The 27,566-nt window shown below is 38.7% G+C and overlaps 1 protein-coding gene across 6 annotated transcripts in view; it reads right to left on the bottom strand.

Moving 5' to 3' along the window:
• osbpl5 (oxysterol binding protein-like 5) overlaps positions 1–27,566 on the bottom strand; it is a 92,841-nt gene that overhangs the window by 19,772 nt on the left and 45,503 nt on the right. For 2 of the 6 annotated variants that reach the window (XM_061917775.1, XM_061917779.1), the window contains 6 exons: positions 5,825–5,875; positions 5,721–5,764; positions 5,353–5,426; positions 3,078–3,158; positions 2,665–2,766; positions 68–271 (listed from right to left, as the gene is read on the bottom strand). In XM_061917775.1, the coding sequence (XP_061773759.1) occupies positions 68–271; positions 2,665–2,766; positions 3,078–3,158; positions 5,353–5,426; positions 5,721–5,764; positions 5,825–5,875 (556 nt within the window). Of the gene's footprint in view, positions 1–67; positions 272–2,664; positions 2,767–3,077; positions 3,159–5,352; positions 5,427–5,720; positions 5,876–6,581; positions 6,647–27,566 lie in introns of all 6 variants that reach the window. The other 4 variants (XM_061917774.1, XM_061917778.1, XM_061917777.1 and 1 more) reach the window with 3 other exon arrangements.

Here is a 27,566-nt window from a genome sequence, read left to right on the forward strand (position 1 = left end):
GATCCGTCTTTCTAGCACAAACATTATACACAGCAATTAAGACACCGATACTACAAATATGTCTGACCTTAACAGCCCAAATGGACTTGTCCAGGGGATGGTAAAGCTTAAAACAGAAGCCGTCCTTCTTAGAGGGCCTCTCGATGAGCTTGCAGGCACTCAGCAGGACGGTACCAACCCAGTGGTCTACTTTTGGGGTCTTATATACCAAGAGAACCCCAGGCTTCAAGACACACCAAAGTTTGGTCCAACTTTTTAAAGAGCCACGGATCTTAAGAGCAAATGATTGGAAAGAGCAATTTCAATATCACTTTAAAATACAAATGTTAAACAAAGGTATTGCGGCCAACTCCTGGCATAGCAAAATCCAATGGATGTATGAATGCATTAATATAGTAAAAAAGAAAACATTTTCTCCTAGTAAACAACCAATGTTTCAATTCAGATATAGCTGCGAGTAGAGCACAATTTTTAGAAGGGTTGTTTTACTTTATATGTACTGTATTCCTGGATAACTAAATAAATGCTTATTTATTGAATGACTGTATGTTACCGTATTTTTCGGACTATAAGTCGTTTTTTCATAGGTTGGCCGGGGATGCGACATATACTCCAGAGCGACTTATTTGTGAAATTGTTAAAGGGGAACATTATCACCAGACTGATGTAAGCGTCAATATATACCTTGTTGGTGCAGAAAAATTACCATATATTTTTTTAACCGATTTCCGAACTCTAAATGGGTGAATTTTGGCAAATTAAACGCCTTTCTTTTTTTCACTCTTTTTGCGATGACGTCAGAACGTGACGTCTCCAAGGTAATACAGCCGCCATTTTCATTTTCAACACATTACAAACACCGGGTTTCAGCTCTGTTATTTTCTGTTTTTTCGACTATTTTTTAGAACTTTGGAGACATCATGCCTCGTCGGTGTGTTGTCAGAGGGTGTAACAACACTAACAGGGAGGGATTCAAGTTGCACCACTGGCCCGAAGATGCGAAAGTGTCTGCCGCCAGAACCCCATTGAATGTGCCAAAGTGTCTCCACATTTTACCGGCGATGACAGACATGGCACAGAGATGTATGGATAACCTGCAGATGCATTTGCAACGATAAATTCAACGAATTCACAAAGGTGAGTTTTGTTGATGTTGACTGCCAGCTAATCGATGCTAACATGCTACGCTAATCGATGCTAACATGCTATTTACCGGCGGTGTTAAAGCAGACATGGCACAGAGATGTATGGATATTCTGCAGATGCTTTTGCAACTATATTATGTTTCCTTCCACCCACATTTAATGCGAAAAAAACACTTACCAATCGAAAGATTTAAGTTGCTCCAGTGTCACGAGATGCGAAAGTCCTGATCGTTTGGTCCGCACATTTTACCGGCGAAGCTAACGCAGCTATTCGGCCATGCTATGGCTATGAATAGCGTCAATAGCTATTCGTTCAATAGCTTCAGTTTCTTCTTCAATACTTTCATACTCCGACCATCCGTTTCAATACGTGCGTAATCTGTTGAATCGCTTAAACCGCTGAAATCCGAGTCTGAATCCGAGCTAAGGTCGCTATATCTTGCTGTTGTATTCGCCGTTTTTTGTTTACATTTGCAGCACTGTATGACGTCACAGGGAAATGGATAGTCACATCGCAAATAGCGAAAATCAAGCACTTTAAAGCTTTTTTTAAGGATATTCGGGGACCGGTTAAATTTTGAAAAAAACTTCAACAAATACAACAAGCCACTGGGAACTGATTTTTATTGTTTTTAACCCTTTTGAAATTGTGATAATGTTCCCCTTTAACACATTACCATAAAATATCAAGTAATATTATTTATCTCATTCGCGGAAGAGACGCAGAAAATGTCAGCAATCGTTACAGACACACGTCAGCAATCGTCACATACACGTCAACCAATAAGAATTCGGCGGGGGAGGGTCATGGCAGAAGTGTACTGAGGGTCATGGAATGCTAACTGCTACATGCTATGCTACTGCCGTAGCTATCAAAATGGATCATTTCATCATTGGCGGTAACTTATAAAAACTGAGAAGGGCTGAACAAAAATTGGACCGAAAAGGAAATCATGTACTACAGATTACAAGCTGGACGTAGTGAAATATGCAGCAGAAAACGACAAGAGGAAGCGGCGCATACCTTTAGAGTTGGCAGAGATGTTTGGAAGCAACATCGAGGAAGAAGATTTCATCGGATTTATCAATTAGGAGTGACAGATTGTTTGGTAAACGTATGGCATGTTCTATATGTTATAGTTATTTGAATGACTCTTACCATAATATGTTACGTTAACATACCAGGCACCTTCTCAGTTGGTTATTTATGCGTCATATAACGTACACTTATTCAGCCTGTTGTGTACTATTCTTTATTTATTTTAAATTGCCTTTCAAATGTCTATTCTTGGTGTTGGATTTTATCAAATAAATTTCCCCCAAAAATGCAACTTATACTCCTGTGCGACGTATGTTTTTTTTCCTTCTTTGTTATGCATTTTCGGCCGGTGCAACGTATACTCCGGTGCGATTTCTACTCCGAAAAATACGGTAGATTGAAGCTTAGTAAGCCTGTTTTACTAAATTTGTAAACAAAAGTACCATATTATATTTTTGTGCATCACTTTCACCAACTTACCTTCAGCCAGTTGGACATAATGACAACACTAGGGTCCTTCAGCGCGCTAAACAATTCTTTGGCTGCGCGTTTCTTTTCTTGCCGGTAATTTTGCTTTTGGACCTGAGAAGCAGGAAAATAATACATTACTATATAAATGTACTGCGCAACAACAATTCACGAGTACAAACACTAGGTGGAAGCAAAGTACATTAAAAAGAAATAACTCATGCAGCGTGAGAAATACCAATGGGTGTGTATATGCACGAAATTGGTAGTCACTTAAGTACTCCGGGTGGATTTTGTATAACTCAACGCTGTGATACTTTTGACTAAGCTGACAGTTTTTATTGATGATGGGTGATAACACCTATAGTGCAACGCTTCCTTAATCCATACTAATCAAGAGTGTATAGGGACAATAAGGTACATACCTTAAGAGACTCCTTTCGAGCAAGCTTTTCTGTTGGGGAGGGACAATCCTTCTCAAAACCATTAAACATCCTTGATTCAGACTGGAGCAGGGATTTTTAGAGATTAGCGTCAGGAGGAGAAACAAAAAAAAGATTATTTGTAACAGAAATATGTATGAATCACTCTTAGTTGAAATTTCAATTGAGTTGAGACAGGTAGGACACATTCTAATACATAGAGACAGGACAATAAGAGCATAAGCTAGGGGGGCGAACAAGGTAAATTCCAGACTATAAACCACATTTTTTTCCCTATTCTTTAAAACTCTGCAGTTTAAAAAAAAAGGTGCGGCTAATTTATGGATTTTTCTTTGCTAACGGCCATTATGTTTCCTATTCAACAAATAGTTTTCATAAAACACAATCAGAGACATTGAAAATGTGTTATTGTTTGTGCTCTGGCGCCATCCTTTGGTGAACATCTACAGTATTTCCTTCTGTTTAGTACTTTGAACCGGCGGTACAGGTGCCATTCAGTCTTCCAGTCATCCATAACGTTCTAATCGTATGGATTTTCCATTTATCACATACTTGCCAACCTTGAGACCTCCGATTTCGGGAGGTGGGGGGTGTGGTCAGGGGTGGGGCGTGGTTGGGGGCGGGGTTAAGATGGGGAGGAGTAATTTACAGGTATCCATCCATCCATTTCTACCGCTTATTCCCTTTGGGGTCGCGGGGGGCGCTGGTGCCTATCTCAGCTAAAATCGGACGGAAGGCAAGGTACACACTGGACAAGTCGCCACCTGGTCACAATATGTGTAGAAATTTTTATTTATAATTGAATCACTTGTTTATTCAACAAAGTTTTTAGTTATTTTTATATCTTTTTTTCCAAATAGTTCAAGAAAGACCACTACAAATGAGCAATATTTTGCACTGTTATACAATTTAATAAATCAGAAACTGATGACATGGTGCTGTATTTTACTTCTTTATCTTTTTTTTTTCAACCAAAAATGCTTTGCTCTGAATAGGGGGTACTTGAATTAAAAAAAGCTCTGAAAAAAGGTTGAGAACCACTGCTCTAAAAGCCGTAGATGTTATTGTCACATATGCATGCACAGTAGATGGCAGTATTGTCCTGCAGACGAACTGCTTTACGGTAGACGAAAACGTGACTGCAGTTGTTGTGTGTTGTTGCCGCGCTGGGAGGACATTATTGAGACTGCCTAACAATAAACCCACATAAGAAACCAAGAACTCGCCCTCGATCATTCTACAGCTATAACGTCATTGGGCAGGCACTCTGTTTATATTGTGGGAAAGCGGACGAGAAAACAGGTTGTTGACATGTCACTCGGGTCCGCATGGAGCTGGAGGGGGCGTGGCCTCCAGCTCCGCCTGAATTTCGGGAGAAAATTTGTCCCAGGAGGTTTTCGGGAGAGGCGCTTGATTTCTGGAGTCACCCAGAAAATCCAGGAGGGTTGGCAAGTATGATTTCCAACTACAAGCAATGCTTGTAAGTTTTACAATACAACAAACAATTCATAACTATTACCCCGTCCAATGTGTGATGTCTGTAGCAGTGTTGTCATGCATATTTGTATGCGCTATCGTAATTTAATCAAACTAGTGTTGTTGGCATTATCTTTCATGTTTACGAGTGTCTGTGTTAGTATTAACTTACAATTGCATTCTTTTTTTTTATTTTTCCAGTTTCACCAATTCCTCAGTAAATTTGTGTAGTTATTCTGGTATGTAAATAAACATTTAAAATATATTTCTGTGTAATGACCTCATAAAAAAAATGTATATTATTTATATATATACATACATATGTGTGTGTGTGTGTAGAGAGAGAGTAAAGAGCGAGAGAGATGTAAATAAAAATTTACACAATATTTCTGTGTGATGACCTCATTTAAAAAAATATATATAGAGAGAGAGAGAGAGAGAGAGAAAGAGAGAGAGAGAAAGAGAGAGAGAGAAAGAGAGAGAGAGAGATATTTGCGGCTAATAGTCTGGTGTGGCTAATATATGGGAAAAACATTGTTTTCTTCAAAAATGTTGTGAATGCTGCTTGTATACCACTGCGCTCTTTAGTCCGGAAAAAATGGAAATTGCAATTGTTTTGCCTGAAGTGACCACATGACACTGATAAAAACAATTCTGCTTTTAGGGGACTCCACCACACTAATGTGCAGCATTTTTACACTCAAACAAATGGCCAGGTTGACATGTTAAAAAAACCCATCAGTCACTAAAAGAATTGCCCAATCAGGAATTGTGTTCTTACCTTGCTGCCTGGTGACTGGACAGGACTAAGTTCATTGGTCATCATGGAGAGATCCTGTCCGTCTGTCTCACTGCCTGATGGAAACCCGCAACACACAGTCACACATAAACACATGACTTTGGGCAGCTGATGCACAATAAAAGCAAAATAAGGCCAAAAGTGACTAATGCTCAGCTGCTTATGTCTGCTTTTTGTCATTTACCCATTATTATCATTTGCCAAAATATAGGCATATCTGGTCTTGAATATTTTTTTCCATGCGTGGTTTGATAAATGTTACAGTGAATGGACAATAAAGAATGTTTAAAAATAAATCTGTAAAAAAACATTCTAGTAAATAAACCCTTCATTTACATATGGCCACCTACCTGGACTGAGGTTGTAGAGGTTGTGATCTCCAACAGATAAGTTCCTGGTGAGGGTGCGAGGGTCAATTTTGGGTGGGGAAGTGGCATTTGGACAGAGAGAATACCTCCGTTGGAATAAACTCTCCTCCTTCATCATAACATTCAGCACACGCCCTCTGACAGACCACAGTGGGGAAAAAAAGAAGACCAAATTAGATATCCGATACAAGTAATAATAATTTTAATAATGGATTAGATTTGTATAGTGCTTTTCTAGACCTCTGATGAATTTCCTGTTTTCACAGCAGTGACTTGGATGGCAGAAGCTGAATTTGTGCCAGAAAACCTTACGTTTTTAGAAGATCGCTCTACCATCCGAGCCACGTTCCTATTTCATAAGTAACTTCCGACTCATGTACGTTCTTTTATTCGTGTAGCACTGTCACATCAACTCTGTCATTCCTCCCCCTATTTTGAGCCTGTCTGGGCTTCCTGGTGCACTAATGAAGACAATAACTGGTCAAGCTCCACGCGTGACAAAGCAAATGATAGTGAAGCACTTCAGACTCCAATGAAGCACTCAGACTGCACATTTTCACTGACTCCATCTCAGAGATCACATCAAGTTCAACCCCCGTAGCACTCTCCATAGCCAGTGCCAAACAAATAGCATGTTATTCCACCATGGCTTCCCAATCTGCCTACGTTGACAGACTTGAGACTTTAGCATCACTACACATTAAGCAAAGGGATGCTGTTTTAAAGGGCCACCACATCCACATGGATCCCATTAAGTAATGGCCTATGTATTCATGAGGGAAAATGTATCCAATTGGTGATTTTTGATTAAGGCAGACCCAATGGAACCTCAATTTAACTCACTCAGACTCCTTCCTTTCAGCGTGGTTAATCTCCCTTCTCCCCCCCTGGTATTTTCCGACAATCATCTGAGAAAGCACAGACAAAATGGTACCTATTTATAGCATGCTCTAATAACTGCTGAAAGTCATGGCTTCTAGTATAAAGATCATCACACATTTTTAAAATGAAGGCTTTTTGTAAAACTGAGGAACACAAATGTAAATGGAGCATAACTGTTGCCAGCTGGGAATGTCGAGATAGAAAACCCCATACTAGGATCAATAATTTGAATTACTTTACGGCTCAGATCGGGTGTTCCGCCGTGTCTTTTTTTATGCCTTGCGGTGGCACCTGACTGAATGTGACAGCGCTCGCGTGTCATAATTACGACGGTCAGCCGGATTTAAAAAACCATAAGCGTTATCATTAGTCCAGAATTTTACCAATTAGGAACCGGTACCTGAATATGCCAGTCCTCAATACACATCCCTACTTCATGTGCCCCAGTTTTTTGGGGATACGAGTTGTCTCTTGGCTAATTGTTTTGCTTTAGGTTGCGAGCAAATGTTCGGGTTACAAGCATCTCCACTGATGGTGCATGTGGAAAATGGCACAGTAAACCCTGACAGATTTAACCAAACCATCCAGTGTCTTATATACTAGCATTAACTTATACCTAGATTATTAGGTATGTACACAGTATTGGGGTTTGAAAAGCCTCAGAATAAATCTGTTAAGTGTGGTGGTATCAGTTGGTGAGTGTATTTATTTTCTGGCACTTTTGTCGATCTGAAAATAAACTGAATTTCCCCAAATCCTCTACACAGTGCTGGTTCAACAAGGAGGGGAAGAAAAACAGGAAGCAAGGGACAAGCGGTAGAAAAATGGATGGATGGATGGATGGTGTTCGTAAGAGATAAGAGGAATTGTTTTTTGGGCCATTTCATCATAATCCGTCCATAACTTTTTGAGCTATGTTGCAAACAAACAATGGCAAAAAAATAACCTCTCTGGCGTGCTGCGCCACCTTTATCTGGAGCATTTCCAAACCAACACAGAGCTGGTCACCATGCGACAAATACGAGTAATGTGAGAAGCTACTTGATAAACCATCACCCGGAAAATATATCTGAACATAAGTTTGTGGGGGATTTTCATTATCAAAAGTTAAATTGTTAGTTAACTTTTTGGACAATCAGCATTTTACAAAGTAATAATTAATGTGTACTACTCCTCAGAAAGTAAAACTCGAAAGACACTAAACTATACATTATTGTTTTACACTTTTTGCTTTGGATGTTTACATTGTCATTGAAGACACTCAACTGTACATTTTTTTTGCTTGTAAGTCATTTGCTTGAAACTGTGTATGTTCCAGCACTATTATTTGCACTTAAAAATACATGTTAGTGTAGTAAAAATAATATTAGTATGTTTGAGCATTGATTGTTCGATTACAGTAAGTGTGTTTATCCTGAACATTACTGACACTTCATTATACACATTATGGCATTTTTCCAAGCCTTTTTTTGGACAATACCCCAATAATATTGTACAGTGCCTTTAATACCGTAACAATATCATACCGTGAGATGTTGATATCAATACAGCCCTACGAGATAAACACAAGTGTGTTTCTCCAATCAAGGAAACCAAGAAAGTACCGTATTTTTCGGAGTATAAGTCGCTCCGGAGTACAAGTCGCACCTGCCGAAAATGCAAAATAAAGAAGGAAAAAAAACATATACAAGTCGCACTGGAGTATAAGTCGCATTTTTTGGGGAAATGTATTTGTCAAAACCCAACACCAAGAATAGACATTTGAAAGGCAATCTAAAATAAATAAAGAATAGTGAACAACAGGCTGAATAAGTGTATGTTATATGACGCATAAATAACCTACCAAACTGTCACACCTAATCGCTAAATCCAATGAATTGTTATAAGTCTAGTCTCTTACGTGAATGAGCTAAATAATATTATTTGATGTTTTACAGTAATGTAATAATTTCACACATAAATCGCTCCTGAGTATAAGTCGCACCCCCGGCCAAACTATGAAAAAAAACTGCGACTTATAGTCCAAAAAATAAGGTAAGTGTGAAAAACAGTAATTAAAAAAGCAGATAATTAATAAAAAAAATAATTCATTTAAAAAAAAGGCTACGAGCATCACACGTTGAATCTGCATCAGTCTGAGGCTGAATGAGTTGATAAAGACAACCAAGGGCGGCAAAATATTTATTTTTAATGAAGGACATTTATCCATGAGAATATGAAGAAGCTGTTGATGGTGTTTGACCGAAAAGGAACTCACAGCAGGTTACAGAGTGCACTATCCTATACTGTACATTGTGAATTTATTTCTTAAAACTACTACAGCACGTTCTAGTTTTGTTTTTGATACAATATTAGGTATTTATAGATGTGTTTCAAATTAAAAATCATGCTACAGGTTAGACATCGTGTTTTTTGCGGGCTCAGCACGGAACAGTGTTTCAATCCATTGATTAGAGATACGTCTATTTTGGGTTACAGCTCAGTTTCAGAACCAATTAAACTCGGAAGCCGAGGTACTACATTTTGTGTAATTTCAATCAGAAGAGCATTTATGAAGTGACGTAGGACAGGAGAGCCCGACTCACACTTATCATTCTTATGGGGCTCAATGTCAAGGTTCTGTGTGGGACTGTCAGGTTTTTGCACACCAATTTAATTTAAGATGGACTTAAATTACAAATATTTGAGCATATAAAGAGACCTGGTGGTAAATCTTCATGTAAGGCATACAGACTGCTATTTCTACTGGCACTCACCATCTCCGTCCAACATGTACTAATGTAATCTTTCCAAGACTCACGCTTTACCTCTAATTTTAATTTTTTATATAATGCAGTTAGAGAAATGAGATACCAAAAATGTAGACTACTTCTTCAAACACTTGGGCTGTATTTCTCCTTTTTAAGGAGGGCTATAAATAGCAATACTCTGCTGCAGTGCACGTGTAGCTGAGATCAGCTAACAATGGAAGCTGTTGTTGAAGATTTTAAACACAACAGCACACAGAACTGTCTTAGTTACACAGAAATTTGAAGACACACAAATAGTGCAATTCCTGAGGTGGGTCAATATATCGAGGTGAGGGGTTAGACATCACAGCTGCAGGGTACCATTTTTGTTCAAGGAAAAAAACCTCAACAGGCAGGCTAGACTAAGCATGAGAATCCTTGCATGCATTATTTTTGTGGTGTGGATGAAAATCAGTTGTGCCTATATTGACGACATGCTGGTGCTTTCCGCACACGTTTGGAAACATTGGAAATACTTTTTGGAGGCCCATGTCCACACGGATGCCAACATTTTAAAATTGCTTGTATACTTTTCTTCTTGTCCACACACAAAGATACTGTATACTTCTGTACTTAAAAACACCGGCTTTTGAAAACTCCGGCCAAACTCTCAAAAGAGAACTGCATTTTTAGGGGAATTTTGTTTAATATTCACAATCCTTATGAGACAAGAACACATACATGTATGTGTTCTTGTCTCTCATAACCTTTTTTAATGCATTCCAAAGTAACTTGTGAATAAAGTCAGCTAACAATGCAGCTAATTGGAGACATGATGTCAGTGCGTCTATTGCGCAGATAAACCCACTAAAAACATTTAAAAAGTGCAAACCATACCCAATTAACATTTTGGGGCCTCAATATTAAAACCAAGTATTAGTGATATTGTTATTTTAAGCGTTAACGTTCATTTTAGAGCCTGTGAGCTAAGGAAAGTTAAATCTAGATTATAAATCATGCCTCTCAACTGGATAGTAGATGGTTGTGGACATAAACCAAAAAGTTGAACTTCTTTGACAGCCAACTTAGACCCTGAGACGACAAAAAACACGAAAAGATGCTCGTATGCGACCACCTTTTTTTGGTAAACCCTTCGCAGAGTATGATATCTTTTTCTAAATGGGAATATGCAGTATATCATCAGTAGACATCCCAGTGAGAGCAGACATTGTACAGTAAGTGTTTGTTTTATTGTTTGTTGTCTCTCATGATGTCAGCTATGACATTAGTAGGTGTTGTTTGTGAAGGAAAAAGCAAAGGTTGTGATCCATCCATCCATCCATTTTTTACCGCTTGTCCCACGGAGTCGTGTTTGTGAAATTAATGCTGTGGCATATGCTTAAAATGAGTAAAATACATAATTACATGTTATTACCACATTACATATATAATTACAGTGTGTATATAAAAAAAACAAAACTGATGAATGTGTTTGGATGTTTTTCCCTATAGGCGGAATCGAACGACTTCCCGAGGCTCCATTGTTCGCTGACTTTGACCAGAGTTGATTTAGGAGTTAAAAGGCATAAAAACAGAAAAATGTGAGTATGTATTGATTTTGAATGATAGTATTCCAAATAAAATGCAGTTCGCCTTTATTTGTGTGTGTGGAAGAGCAAAACTAAACTTTTAGGTTGGTGTAATTAATAGGGAAGTAAGGATATGAAAATTCTATATCACTATTAGTGTAACCAAAATTATCATGGTTATAATTACTGCTGCGGTATTGTTGAAGATTTCCCTTCTTGAGTTACTTATATTTAGATGATCATAAATAGTGAAACAATAGACACAACTAAAATAGTCACATTTAAATGAAAAACTAATTGTTTCTGTGTATCACTTCAAATTTGTGTTTGTTGAAATCTTGCTTTTCTAAATAAATGTTTACGTAAATTGATACAAGTATAGGTAATTTAATTAAAAAAACTTGGATCTACAGTCCGTAAAAGAAGGATTTGTTTATTTAAAAGACAAAGAGAGTGTGTGTACAGTAAGTTGATACTTATTTCTGCTCCTTTCCATTAAAGAGTTAAAATAATGATATGTTTGACATTGAATAAAATAAAATAAAAATGAAAAAAAAAAAAACGTAAGTGGAAATGAGCGAAAGAAAAAAAGCAAATTATTCAAATAGAATCTCAAACTGACCTTCTCAATACTTAAATAAAACTCTTGCACACAACTGTAAATATGACCTCAAGTTCACAAGGAAAGGCTAACATCCACCTCCACCGGCAATGCCTGCTAAACTACAGCTCTGCTAATATTTACCAAATGATATGAGCACCTTGTGGAAAAGATAACAGCAAAAACAGCAGCGCTTGCCCAGTCAATATTACGCATTCCTGTGTCAAACATTAACCTTCAACTATGAATAGGACGACAGGTAAAAAAACCAAAGGCAAAATGTTTGACCCAAAGTTACTCCACCAGGTTACATATAGTAGGAACAGATGTGTGTCTGTGTAAAGTAAATCAAAGTCTGGTACCCTGTTGACATGTTCTAATGTGCACACTGTTTATATGTTTAATGACTTTTTTCATAAACTCTTTCAAGGCTGTTCAGTCTCTGTGCTTAAATGATGGAAACAAATGTTTACATTTCTATCAATGCCATGAAATCCTGCATTTAAGTGCACATGTAACCAGAAAACACTGTTTTCTCATTGATACACTAAACAAAAACAAACACCATATTGGAGCAGAAGGGAACATGGTACCATGCTGGCTGGTGGCAGGACTGCTACAACTATTCCAAACATCGACACTATTCTCCTGTCCATTTCCACAGATTATGTCTGACTATCTGCGATGAAGTGGTGACTTGTCCAGGGTGCACCCCGCCTTCCGCCCGAATGCAGCTGAGATAGGCTCCAGCACCCCTCCGCGACCCCAAAAGGGACAAGCGGTAGAAAATGGTGGATGGAAGGACAAGGTGTTGGGCACATCACGTTCGGTTAATGTGATGTCATGCAAATTCACTTTGTGATGACATACATCACGTCAGATTAATGTGATGTCATGCAAATTCACTTTGTGATGACATATTCCTTCGATTGTGTCCTGGACATGACGTTAAACTGCATCCGGCAGTGGAGGCTCCTCTATGGGGTCTTGGGGTTAACCCCTTTACTACCGTTACCCCAGGTGGCCCTTGGCAAAGGCCTAGTACCTGACTGTCCCCTAGCCAAGGATACGGTGAAGACTTCAACGGCGGAGCAGGTGGAAGACGGTAGATATAACAACTACCGCAACGGCTGCGAAGAAGGCACCCCAACATTTATGTGGGCCCAGTTATGGGGAAATAACAACCCGAGACCTCAACGGTGGAAGAGGCGGAGGATAATTGCTAACCCTATGGAGCGTCACAAGGGCTGGGATGGCGGATGAAGGCTAGAAGAGAAAATGGTCCCCAGTCGTCTTGGACTCCATGCCACTGAACCCTGACCCGGATCTGTCAAAGATCGTGTGGTGACTGTCTGTGAACCAGTCTCCCCACCTTAAGCAAAGTCAAGCACAGGCACCCTCATTAAAGGGAAATCGCCCTACCAGGAGGATTGTCATACTCGCTTCGAGTGACCGCCAATGATGAGGATTCTTTCAATTATTGATTTGTGCAAAGACAGCAAAGCATGTAGGTTCAATGCGCACAATTGTATATCTTAGTTGTTTAGACAGCAATGTGTTGATACAAGTTTAAGATTTGGAATGTACTTTTTTTTATGACAAAAGATGTTAATGTCACTTGCATGTTAGCAGTTGAGCTAGCTAAATAAATGAGCGTCCTTGAGTTTATAATAAAACTGTTATCAATCATGGTTTTACGATGATTTTAATTCATGGCAGTAATACTAACTGTTGGGCTTTCTATTTTGGTTCATCAAGACACTGTTTATCGTTACAGCCCTAATAGGTTGTATTCTGTCACGTGACTTTAAAACGGAAATAACTCAAGTGGTGAGCCACCAAACCAATATGGCTACTGTGCAGCAAACAAAGTGCAAACTGTAAGTAAGCAAGAAGCCTATATATTTTTAAAATCAGACTTGAGTAAAAAAAAATCTGACTAAGCAATGGAATCTATCACTGAATGTTACAAAAAAAAAGATTTGTTGAGTGATCCCAGGGATTATCCTTCAGTCGCATATCCAGATATGTCGATCTATCTGGTGCTCCAGACGTCATTCTATACAAAAAAAAAACCCAGCTGAAAACTTGGAAAAGCATGAACGTCTACAACTTGTCTTTTTGTGGCTAGGCCAAGGAAATAGATATCAAGATTCTCCCGGATAAGTCATGCATTGTTGTTGCTCATGACTTGACTTAGCGTCTACTGCCATGTTTGTTGCACGCACCGTTTACGAATATGCATGTTTTGCCCCCGTCTTTATCAATATATAACTATATAACAGAGTTCAACATTTATGTTTTTATTTTGTTCATTCAATGTCAAACAAAAATCAAAAGATGTCAACATTGTGTGTGTGCTGAAAACTTCATTTATGATCGCTGCCTTTGGTAAAAACTTTACTGTTATGCTTTGCTCACATTTGCTTTTTTTATTGAGACAGGCAGAGTTGGTCCTTTACAAATCTACAAAAAGATACAAATAATCAAGATAATACTTTATTGGAAACACTAAATGTTACAAATATATCAAGCGAACCTTTAACAAAGTGATCACTGCAAACTTGTGTGTTATTTCACCCGATCTGCTCCCTTTGACTGGAGTGTGTGCCACTTTTCTCTTCATTTTTTTGTAAAAATCTTGCACTCTTTTGTCTTTCTTAATACTGTTGTTGACTCCCGAGGAACTGTGAAAAAAAATGTCATCTTTTTCGCATTTTGAACGGTTTCAACAGCCTAAAACAACGCAAGCATAGAGCATTTTTCCTTTGATAGAGGCAAAATGCCGCCAAGAACGATATGACAACAGACACTCGCTGGCCCACCACACATATTTAATTAGTCAGACGTGACGTCAGGTGAATACAACCATTTGGATATAATATAATTGGTAATGGATTTGCTTTGGTGTAAATCTAGCTCCACAATCATATTGATAACCTACTTTCTGCGTATGTCTGCAAGCCCTTCGTTTGTAAAGTTCTCTTTAGGATGCAATTGAAATTCTCCATGTGTCGTCTTGTCAAAAAGTATCAGAATTTATCTTTGGAATATATACACTGTTAAAAACATGTTTTCAAGCAAAACATGATATCATTATAACATTTTTGTAGACACAATCCAAAATAAACTTAAGAGTATAAAGATAAACTGGTCACATTAGGTACAACATAACTCAGAAACGCTGCAAATAATCATGTGTGCCCTTCAATTTTCATGACAAATATTTGTTGAAGATACATCTCATCACGTGTACAAATCATAATGACTGCCCATCCAGCAACTCAAGCCACAAGCTTTAAAAGGTAGCAAGATGGGTTCTTCCGAGGATGTTGTAGTCGTAATGATTTGTGCAGTCCTTTGAGACATTTGTGATTTGGGGCTATATAAATAAACATTGATTGATTGATTGATGCAGAGATTGTATGAGTACTTCCCTGTCATACTTTGTGAACCCTCTGCTTATCTTTGTCAACACTCAACACAACGGAAATTAAAGATGGAAGGTGAGTGTTATTAGGAAATAATGTATTTGTAAAAGTTACTGTTATTGCAAATCGGAATAGAAGGCATTTACAAAGGTGGGCGGGTACAACCTCTGAACGAATCATACTATTTACACTCACAGGAGGTAATGAAAAAAAGCCGACCAATCTGCATCCCTAAAGCACAAGATCATTTTGGAGGTACATGTCAAGTTACAAGTTAAGCGCTTGCATTTGTTTACAAACCCCGTTTCCATATGAGTTGGGAAATTGTGTTAGATGTAAATATAAACGAAATACAATGATTTGCAAATCATTTTCAACCCATATTCAGTTGAATATGCTACAAAGACAACATATTTGTTGTTCAAACTGATAAACATTTTTCGGTGCAAATAATCATTAACTTTAGAATTTGATGCCAGCAACACGTGACAAAGAAGTTGGGAACGGTGGCAATAAATACTGATAAAGTTCAGGAATGCTCATCAAACACTTATTTGGAACATCCCACCGGTGTGCAGGCCAATTGGGAACAGGTGGCTGCCATAATTGGGTATAAAAATAAAAGCAGCTTCCATGAAATGCTAAGTAATTCACAAACAAGGATGGGGCGAGGATCACCAATTTGTAAGCAAATTGTCAAACAGTTTTAGAACAACATTTCTCAACGAGCTATTGCAATGAATTTAGGGATTTTACCATCGACTGTCCGTAAAATCATCAAAAAGTTCAGAGAATCGAGAAATTACTGCACGTAAGCGATATTACGGACCTTTGATCCCTCAGGTGGTACTGCATCAAAAACCGACATCACTGTGCAAAGGATATCACCACATGGGCTCAGGAACACTTCATAAAACCACTGTCAGTAACTACAGTTGGTCGCTACATCTGTAAGTGCGAGTTAAAACTGTACTATGCAAAGTGAAAGCCATTTATCAACAACACCCAGGAACGCCGCCAGCTTCGCTGGGCCCGAGATCATCTAAGGTGGACTGATGCAAAGTGGAAAAGTGGCACCTCATGAGTCCACATTTGAATTTTTGGGGGGAAACTGTGGACATGGTGTCCTCCGGAACAAAGAGGAAAATAACCATCCGGATTGTTATAGGCGCTAAGTTCAAAAGCCAGCATCTGTGATGATAGGGGGTGTATTAGTGCCCAAGACATGGGTAACTTACACATCTGTGAAGGCACTATCAATGCTGAATTGTCCATACAGGTTTTGGAGCAACATATGTTGTCATTCAAGCAATGTTATCATAGACGCCCCTGCTTATTTTAGCAAAACAATGCCAAGCCACGTGTTACAACAGTGTGGCTTCGTAGTAAAAGAGTGCGGGTACTTTCCTTGCCCGCCTGCAGTCCAGACCTGTCTTCCATCGAAAATGTGTGGCGCATTATGAAGCATAAAATACGACAGCGGAAACCCCGGACTGTTGAATGACTAAAGCTCTACATAAAACAAGAATGGGAAAGAATTCCACTTTCAAAGCTTCAACAATTAGTTTCCTCAGTTCCCAAACGTTTATTGAGTGTTGTTAAAAGTAAATGTGATGTAACACAGTGGTGAACATGCCCTTTCCCAACTACTTTGGCACGTGTTGCAGCCAGGAAATTCTAAGTTAATTATTATTCGCAAAAAAAAATAAAAAAATTATGAGTTTGAACATCAAATATCTTGTCTTTATAGTGCATTTAATTGAATATGGGTTGAAAAGAATTTGCAAATCATTGTATTCCATTTATATTTACATCTAACACAATTTCCCAACTTATATGGAAACGGTGTTTGTATGAAGGTGAAATTTTCAAAAACAAGGCGCATAGCAGAGATGGCGGCCTGTGGCCATCCATAATCACCTTTGCACACCAAGGCCCACAGTTGTGGACCCTCCGTCGACTTGCGGTGACGCTCGGCAGTGTTGCATTGCATTCCACTTTCGTCTAGCTAAATCTCGCTGCCATGCCAAATACCTCACCTTTGGGTCCACTTTGAGGCAGTCTACTTTCTGTCAAACACTTAAAAGTGTAGTGTGGGAAATCAGCACGCAGCGATGCCCAACAGAACAGTATAGTCCGTAGAGTTAGGTCCAACATGAATCTATGTGCTGCATTTTTAAGAACTTCCTAAAACGTTTTGCTCTCAGCCGCAATGTCTTTTTTGGATTTAAAGGGGACTTATATTACGAAACCAACTTGTCTTACTCGATGGTACTTGCTTTTGTGTATGAGGTCTCGAAGGTCTCGAAAATGTGAAATTAAGTTGTGGAAGCACGGCCTAGATATTTGAAAAATAATCTTGCCTTCCTTCATACTACCTCCAAACGAGCTGTTTGGAATTTGCTCCATCCTATGACGTTTTCTGACCAGTGACGTCAGCGGATATCTTCACATACGTATGGTACAAATTTACCCAAAGATCTTTGCACGAATCCGCCAATGTAGTAAGAGGCAGTAGTCAATAAGTTCCTTTGTCTTTATCCTCCTGTTTTGGGGCAGACTGACTCGTACATGCATCCTCCGCTGTTGCCATTTCCAATATAAAGTAGCATATAGTTCAAACTTACAACTGTTTACACCACATTTTATTTCCAGAAGTATTTTATTCAAGACATACGTTTTAATTTTTCACTTTATTCATTTTTTTAATGTTGGGGATTATTATTTATTTGCATGTAATGTGCAGTGTTACAATGTTTTGTTTACAGAACAATTTTGTTCAAGACAAAACTATTGCTTACCAAAGATAGCTTTTAATTTAGTTCTTTGAAAATTATTCCATAAAAAGCACAATTTATACCTGGTCCAAAAAAACATTATGCAAATTAGAATTTGGTAAGCGTACGATGCAGTGTATGCAGTTTCATTTCAAGCTACTATCCATCCATTTCTACCGCTTATTCCCTTTTGGGGTCGCGGGGGGCGCCGGCGCCTATCTCAGCCACAATCGAGCGGAAGGCGGCGTACACCCTGGACAAGTCGCCCACTTATCGCAGGGCCAACACAGACAGACAGACAACATTCACACTCACATTCAAACACTAGGGCCAATTTAGTGTTGCCAATCAACCTATCCCCAGGTGCATGTCTTTGGAGGTGGGAGGAACCCGGAGTACCCGGAGGGAACCCACGCATTCACGGGGAGAACATGCAAACTCCACACAGAAAGATCCCGAGCCTGGATTTGAACCCAGGACTGCAGGAACTTCGTATTGTGAGGCAGACGCACTAACCCCTCTTCCACCGTGAAGCCCCATTTCAAGCTACTACTTTTTGATAAAATAAAATAAAACCTTTTTTTGAATTATCTCTGTCATTTGTATTCAATGGTTTCTCTAAAAAGTAGGAGGGAAAAATAAAAAAATAAAAAATTGGCGATTGAATTTTTAGGGGGCTTCACGGTGGCAGAGGGGTTAGTGCGTCTGCCTCACAATACGAAGTTCCTGCAGTCCTGGGTTCAAATCCAGGCTCGGGATCTTTCTGTGTGGAGTTTGCATGTTCTCCCCGTGAATGCGTGGGTTCCTTCCAGGTACTGTGGGTTCCTTCCAGGTACTCCGTCTTCCTCCCACTTCCAAAGACATGCACCTGGGGATAGGTTGATTGGCAACACTAAATTGGCCCTAGTGTGTGAATGTGAGTATGAATGTTTTTTGTCTATCTGTGTTGGCCCTGCGATGAGGTGGCAACTTGTCCAGGGTGTACCCCGCCTTCCGCCCGATTGTAGCGGAGATAGGCACCAGCGCCCCCCCGCGACCCCAAAAGGGATTAAGCGGTAGGAAATGGATGGATGGATGGATGGATGAATTTTTAGGCCATATTGCCCAAACCTAGAACTACCATTACATGTTAAGACCAAAAGGTAGTGTTTAAATTGTTGTAAAAAGAATAAAAATATTTAAAAAATCATAAATTGACCTCTTTAAATGAAAGCCACACAACTGATAATCCTAGATACAGTCGCTGCTGGATAACATTTCTGGAGCGTAGTCTGGAATGTACTGTTAAAATCGGAGACTAATATTGGACATTTTTTATCCATCCATCCATCTATCTATTTTCTACCGCTTTTCCCAGTTTTATCCATACCGATAATTTTGATACATTGTTTTGGGTGGTATGGACCATTATCTGATATCAAATCAGGACACCACTAGGTAAAATTATATGAATAATGCTCATCCTTACTACAAGTTCCAATACTCCAAGTTCCAATATATTTTTCCAACCCCAAGTAAGGATCACACCGGAGAAAATAACTTGGACGTGTCCAGACAGACTTTCCTTCAGATTGATATCAGTGGGTCTGTGGGCAAGCATTGTCTCAGCCGAGTTGCTTTGCGGTACGGATCTAATCTTAAAACAGGGGTCTCCAAAACGGCGTTCAATAGCTACCTGTAGCTCGCCCCGCCTTTCTGAGTAACTCACCAGAGGGTTCTAAAAATGTGATGTGTTAACCACAGCAAACTGATAATTTATGCTGGTCAAATGATCTAATATTTTGAATGACTCTTTTACCTGAACAATTAGTACTTAGGGTTTCTACTCAAGTATCAGAAAATCTTAAGCCCTCTAAATAAACATCCAATTCTGAATTGGTTTATCAATACAAAATAAGCTGAAAATATATTTCAAATTATATTTCTTTAAAACATGCTGTAAAAATGCATATCCTCTGAAAATATGCCTTATAATAAATAGCCACAAACTGGGGGATTTTTTTTTTTTCAATCAGGATACTGTTAAAAAAAATGTTCAATGTTTTATTGAATAATTAATGGACATCATTTTAGGAATACAAATGATGCATGTGTTCTGAAATGGAAGACTGATTTAAACATTTTAGAAAGAGACATGTCATTTAATAATATTTTGAAAAATGCCAATAAGCCCTTTAGCTGCATTAAAAATAGGCTTAGTCAATTAAACTTTCTTGAATAGATTGAATTTTACACCGTGACAGTTGTTTAAAATGGGTACAGTCGATAGTAAATTATGTATAAAGTGTCAGGCAGCAGAAGGAACTCATTCATTTACTGTGGAAATGCCAGAAAATAAGAGTTGTGGTCTAAAGCGAGTTTGTCCATCCTAGGCCACCTTTCTTTTTGATGTTTTTATTTGTTTCTGTATTCGTGTGGTTATAATTATATGTTTTTACTTGTAATTGTATTGAGTTTCTGGACCCCAGGAAGACTAGTGGGTTGTTGTGGCAACCAGATAATGGGGATCCTTATTAAAAATCAAATCAAATCAAATCAAATAGGTCCCATGAGGTGTCTGCGTCATGAGTGTTGCTAATGTTAGCTAACACGTGTGTCGAATTGGAGACGACTGAAAAATAAAGGAGTTAAGCAAGCTGAGCTTCCTCATTAACATGACATGGTGTCAGAGTTAAGGACTACATTGTTACAGTGACAAAAGAATGGCAGAGCTGTTTGATTTAGCCGTCCAGCGGAGCGGATGCAGCCTTTGTCATATGTTTGGACCTTACAAGACCTCTGGTATCCAGTTTAAAAGCCAGAGCTGAGGAAAATAAACACAAAGTCGTAGCAATGTACCACCAAAGCTTTCCAATTGGCCAGCTGAACATCACCCAAATATGCTTGATGAAACCATTGAAATTAGTGCTGATCATGTATGAAGTACTCCTGCCACGCCACAAGGGGCAACAGCGAGGATTATGTGTCACAATAAAGCAGCAGTGGGGTGAGTAGAAGAAGACTACTCATTCAACCCTGGAAATAAAAATAAGAATAAATTGCAAAAATCTGACTTTTAACAACCGGACAAGGAAGTATGAATGTTCTGTCTCGAGGAAGCGCTCGAGTCATTGTCTTCTGGCAGACCTTTTAAGCGAAGGCTACACCGATCGAGACAAGCAGCAGCATTGGTAGAAATCCCGGCAGGTAAGCTTAATTATGAAACTTTGTCAAACATTTGTAAGTAAAGATTGTGCATATATTTAGTTTGTTTCGTATTGAAATTGCTGACTTTGTGATGTATTTTGCATTTGTGTTTTTTTTTGTTTTTTTGTCCGGAAATAACTGTGGAAGAAACCAATGCTAATTGTGATAAGTCACATTAGGGCTGGGCGATAACTCGAATATACTCGATATATTGCGGGTTTGTCTCTGTGCGATATAAAAAATGACTATATCGTGTGATATTCGAGTACGTCCTCACGCAGTTGCTTTTAGTTGGGGGCATTACACTACAGGCTCTTCTTACTCGTTCTTGTCTGTCCTTCTCAGAGACATAAAACAAGCGCACCTTCTTACATATGTCATATACTGACGCGCGTGGAACGTCATACGCTCTCGCCGAGCAGGGAGGTAGCGGGATGGGTAACGTTAGCTGTGATGCTAACGGAGCATTGCGAGTGGTAGTACGAGAGTGAGAAGGTGCGAATCTGGTAACAAATGAAGGAAGAATCAATTCCCAACAAAAAACAGCACAGAGTCAATCGTCTTGCAGTGGTTTGGCTTCAAGTGGGAAGATGTTTTACATGTATGCAGCAAAAGCGTTGTTACAAAAAGTAGCACCACTGCTAATTTGTAGCATTATTTGAAAAGTCACCTGCTAGAGATTAAGGAGTGCTTGAAACTCCATATGTCAACATCTCGGCCGGTGCCACACCAACAAAATGCCCAAGCAACCATTTCCACCTCAACACCATATGAAAAAAATTGTCAACAACAGGAGATAACATCCGCAGTAACCTACCACATAGTGAAAGATATACACTATTTGATTTCCTATTATGTAGCTAATTTTTATTTGACACTTAATGAAATATCTTGTGTGAAATTTTGCACAAATGTGCACTTTATATGTTTTATACTATTATAGTGGCGTTCTGTACAAAAAGTGTACTTTAATTTAGTGTTGTTTCGATATGTCATCTTAGTGACATCATGCACAAATAGGTTGTTTTAAAATGTCTCTGACAATCTTGCACTTTCTGTTTTGGAATTTACATGAATGTTTGTGCCACTGCTTAATAACAGTTTAGTAAATACACTAGGGCTGCAACAACTAATCGATTAAATCGATTATAAAAAGTTGGCGATTAAACTAGTCGATTTGTTGGATATATGCACTGCGCATGCGCTGAGGCTTTTTTTTCTCTCTTTCTTTCGTTCCTAAACCTTTATTGAGCATTTAAGTCTCACCTTAAAACTCATCTGCATACTCTAGCCTTTAAATAGACCTCCATTTTAGACCAGTTGATCTGCCGCTTCTTTTCTTTTTTCTCCTATGTCCCCCCCTCCCTTGTGAAGGGGGTCCGGTCCGATGACCATGGATGAAGTACTGGCTGTCCAGAGTCGAGACCCAGGATGGACCGCTCGCCTGTGTATCGGTTGGGGACATCTCTACGCTGCTGATCCGCCTCCGCTTGAGATGGTTTCCTGTGGACGGGACTCTCGCTGCTGTCTTGGATCCGCTTTGAACTGAACTCTCGCGGCTGTGTTGGAGCCATTATGGATTGAACTTTCACAGTATCATGTTAGACCCGCTCGACATCCATTGCTTTCGGTCCCCTAGAGGGGGGGTTGCCCACTTCTGAGGTCCTCTCCAAGGTTTTTTCATAGTCAGCATTGTCACTGGCGTCCCACTGGATGTGAATTCTCCCTGCCCACTGGGTGTGAGTTTTCCTTGCCCTTTTGTGGGTTCTTCCAAAGATGTCGTAGTCGTAATGGTTTGTACAGTCCTTTGAGACATTTGTGATTTAGGGCTATATAAATAAACATTGATTGATTGATTGATTGATATTTATAAACTGCAACATTTACAAACAGCTGAGAAACAATAATCAAAATAAGTACAAAACAGCGCCAGGATGGCGCTGAGGCTACGTCTCATGAGGTTGCAGTGAGCCAGCCAATGATGTGTCATGTGCAACTCATGTGACCACGCAGTCTCATTTGCTTGGAAACATTGGGAAAATGGCGGAAAGCAGTAGCGATAGTTTTGCGCAGAAACATCTGGAGGTTGATGCTGCAATGGAGAAAAGTGTACGACCTAAGTCGTCAAAAGTGTGGAAATATTTCACTTTAAACACTGCAAAGAAGACCGTTTCCTGCGTAGCGCGGAAGTACTACATCGCTTCGGGAGCACCTGAACAGGAAGCATGTGGGAGCCATGGATGAAGAGAAGAACTCACGGTACGTGACTTTTTCAGTCCATAGTCCGAGTAAATTGATCCGTTGTGTCCGTCTTTGTGTCTTTTTGATATTTTGTCAACAAGATTTTTTTTTCAAGGAGCGCAGCAGCAACTTTTGTGTATTAACTTTCAGAGTGTTAGGAACGTTTCGGAGAGTGTTACATCACCATCTGTGTTATGAGTGGCAACAGGCATTCATAAGTTCAGCTTTTTTGTGAGTTAACGTTAACGTTATGCCTTTGTTGCAACGTGGGGCTGATAATGTGTCTCCGGCACATTTGACTCCGTTTTGAGAGAGAGAAAACGCAAGGTTACCAATTTGGAAGTAAACATAACGGACAGAAATATCTCAGGTTGGTTTCATAATGGATCAATGTAGCCGGACCTGATAAAGCTATATAAATATATTTAGATTTGAGTGACGCTTTAGTATAACTAAACGTTATGAAGGTGCTGGAATATTTCATGCTGTTATTCACAGACAGCCTAAAATGAATCCTCTATTAGTCACAACAGAAACGTGCAAAATTTCTGATTCAGTTCTTATCTGATGAGTTACATTTTTGTGTTATTATTGGTGTATGCTGCATCCCCAATGTCCATTTATTTCATTTAGCTTTTTTTTTTAATGTCGTGGCGTAATTAGATGTATAGATAGTACTTTTATTGATTCCCTCAGAGAGTTTCCTCAGGAACATTTAAATTTTCAGCAGCAGTGTACAGAATTAAATTCGAATTTAAAAAGTAAAAAGTAAATAATGGGGGTTTAAATGGAAAAAGAAAATATTACAATAAGAATACAAATAAAAAAGCAACATAAGAATTACAAATAACAGTAAAAATAACAATATAACAAACAAATACTAGGCAGCAGTGACCATGATATGAAAAAATGTGCCTTTTACATCAGAAATTATTAAATAAATCAACTAAGTTTGTATTGAGTTACATGTAAATAAATGTTGCTACTATGTACGTTAATTATATGGTTTCTCTCATTTCAGAAAGAAACAAGCCAGCATTAGCGACTTCGTACAAAAGAAGGTCTGCACACCACAGCAAGCGGCTGCATTGACTGATGCTATCCTAAATATGTTGGTGCCTGACATGAGGCCACTATCAATGGTGGAGGATGACTGTTTCAGAAAAATTATTTACCTCCTCAACCCTGGTTACACTCTTCCCTCTAGGACCCATTTTACGAAACTGATGGAGAGGAAGTATGAGCAGACATTTTAAGCTGTGAAAACTGACATTAAAGCCACCCAGAGCAAAATTGCTTTGACCACTGATGTGTGGACAAGTATAGCCATGGAAGCCTACCTTGCCACTACATTGGAGACGAATGGAACATGAAGTCAATCTGCCTTACGACCATGCCACTAGAGGAAAGACATTCAGTATCCAACATTGCAGAATGGTTGGAATAGGCAGTAGCCAGGTTTCAAATTCCCCTAAGCAAAATTATTGCTATTGTGCATCACAATGGTGCACTTTATTAAAAAATTACATTTTTGTAAAACTTACGTTGTTTTATTTGGCAAGTCAAAAGGACATGGTGCCAGTATGCATTTTTTTTAAATAAAGTATTGGAAAAGATAGAAGTTTAGTTTTTGTCATTTATCCTATTATTAATCGATTAATCAAAGTAATAATCGACAGATTAATCAATTATCAAATAAATCGTTGGTTGCAGCCCTAAAATACACTTTTGGTAAATTGACTTAGTTGGGATTTCCCTCTCTGCACGAAAGTTTAAAATGAGCTTATATTAATGCAGTATGAACAAGAATGTTTTAATGTAGACACATAGAATCATCATACTGGTGTGATTATATCCATTAAGTGTTAATTCAAGGCTAAGACAAAATATCGAGATATATATCGTGTATCGTGACATGGCTTAAAAATATGGAGATATCAATAAAAGGCAATGTCGCCCAGCCCTAAGTCACTTACAGTGTGTGCAATATTTGGTGTGTAAATGTTGTGTAATTTCTATATGTGTAAACATTTGAAGTTTATTGTGACAATATATTGACACTAAACCTATTTTGATTCATGTAAAATACACAGTGAACATTATGTAAAATACACAATGGACATTATACTTTTGTTATGTTTATTTAATGTTTGTTTTCAGACTTACAAACCAAAATGAAGGAAGAAATGTAAAATAAAACTAAAGAAGAAAAATAGTTCAAAAGAAGGTACATTAATCCTCGACAATAACTAGAGCTTTTTTTCTCCATATGGTTAACTAGCTGCACACGGTGGAAATGAGAAGCTAAGGCAGAATACTGGATTTATTGACAGTGCAGTGTGAAAGCCCTTGTGTTTACTTTGCAATTATGTAAACACAGTCACAAAGAAACATAACCGCCAGAGGCACTTTCTGACGAAACATCCGCATTTCGATGTCCGGCCCCTGAGCACTTGGGCTCTTGAAACTGCTGCCCTCTTCATTATCTAGTTGAATAGCCCTGACATATTGACTATCGCCCAGTCCTAGAATTGTATGACAGTTTTTAATCTCTCTGGACATGGTATTTAAAGGGGAAATGCATTTTTGGGGGAATTTTGTCCATCATTCACAATCCTTATGCAGGACAACAACACATAAGTATTTTTTTTTTGATGCAGTCTAAATTGTAAATAAATGTGATAAAAAGTCCGCTTACTATGGAGCCTATGGGAATCACTCTATTCTGCCAACAAAGCCCTTAAAAACATGTAAGTATATTTGTGATGTAGTAGCGGGCACATTTATATTAACATTTAATAACCAGGTACTTTTTATTAATTTAAAAAATGTATCACAATGTTTGATTTGATTACCACTCACCGCAGACATCATGAGATCCAACAAACATAATAAAACATCACTTACTGTGCAACGTCTGCTATCATTAAAATGCAGACTGAAAAAATCTTGTTATATTGCCATTTAGATGAAGAATGACTCATAACCCGAGGGACGGCGTGGCGAAGTTAGTAGAGTGGCTATGCCAGCAATCTGAGGGTTGCTGGTTCAATCCCCACCTTCTACCATCCTAGTCACGTCCGTGGTGTCCTTGGGCAAGACACTTCACCCTTGCTCCTGATGGGTCCTGGTGAGCGCCTTGCATGGCAACTTCCGCCATCAGTGTGTGAATGTTTGTGTGAATAGGCGAATGTGGAAATACTGTCAAAGCGCTTTAGGCTCCTTAAAAAGGGGGAGAAAAGCGCTATACAAGTACAACCCATTTACCATAACCCGCGCAAAGGAAACGGTGGTGGGAACAAGCGTCTTTTCGTGTCATTCTCACCATTTCTTGGTCTAAATTGGCTGTCAAAGTGGACTAACATGTCGCATTACATCCTTATCTTCTACTCTCCAGTTAAGAGGCATTATTTATGATCTACAATAAACTTCTAAACTTCTACAAATAGGGAAGCATGTTACCACTTGATGATGTAAACATAGGCAAACACGCCGCAAAAACTAGTTTGTCTGGGTTAGCGTTTATAACAACAATAATACCAACACCTGGTTAATATTTAAGTCACAAAATGTAAATAGAATATTGTTGGCACTTTTTGGATGTTCCTGCGGAAACCCTGGTACTAATTTGGACATTAGTGTAAAAATGTTAACGGGGAAATGGTTCTCAAAATTCACCTTAAGCTGTTCAAAAAGTTATATCCTTCAACCACACACTTAAGACAACAATGGTTAGTGTTTTCATGATAAGGCCTTAATTCAACATCATTGATGTAAAAGAAAATACATGTGAAGTGTGCATCATGCTGGTATAAGCTATGAAAATAAATGTTACCAAAATGCCTAGCTCTCACACATTTTTATTTTGAAAAAGTAGATTTTACAAGAAAAAACGTAAAAGAATCATGTCTTAAAACCACCCACTGGTTATTTTGCAGGTGTCAAAATCGAATAATACATTATTCTAAGAATCGTGTAGAACAGGCTTTAAATGCCAGCATTGTGGTTGGCACAATACAAGGATTTTCTCAATCATCTCTGACAACAACTTGTCTCATTGGTCAACAGCAGCAGAGCAAAAAAAGCATTGAGCAAGCAGAAACTCTCTGCGTACCAACCTTTAATCTTGTTGGTTACACAGTAACACTGGCAGCTTTTGCTATCCTGATCCATGCAATCTTCTAAAGGATCTGATGTACGGCCAAAATTTAAGAAGCATCCGTCTGAAAGTCATTTTCTCTTTGCTCGGGATGCACCCTTGAGCCTAATTTGAGCTGGCATTGGCTCTGGCTACACAGAACCTTGCAAAGGGTAAGCAGTATAAAAAAAAAACGGATGAAAGCTGAGAAGATACTTTGGTTAGTTTTGCTCTAGGAAAGCCCTGGAAGGCAG

The sequence above is a fragment of the Nerophis ophidion genome, linkage group LG12 (genome assembly GCF_033978795.1).
Source record: "Nerophis ophidion isolate RoL-2023_Sa linkage group LG12, RoL_Noph_v1.0, whole genome shotgun sequence".
NCBI lineage: Eukaryota > Metazoa > Chordata > Actinopteri > Syngnathiformes > Syngnathidae > Nerophis > Nerophis ophidion.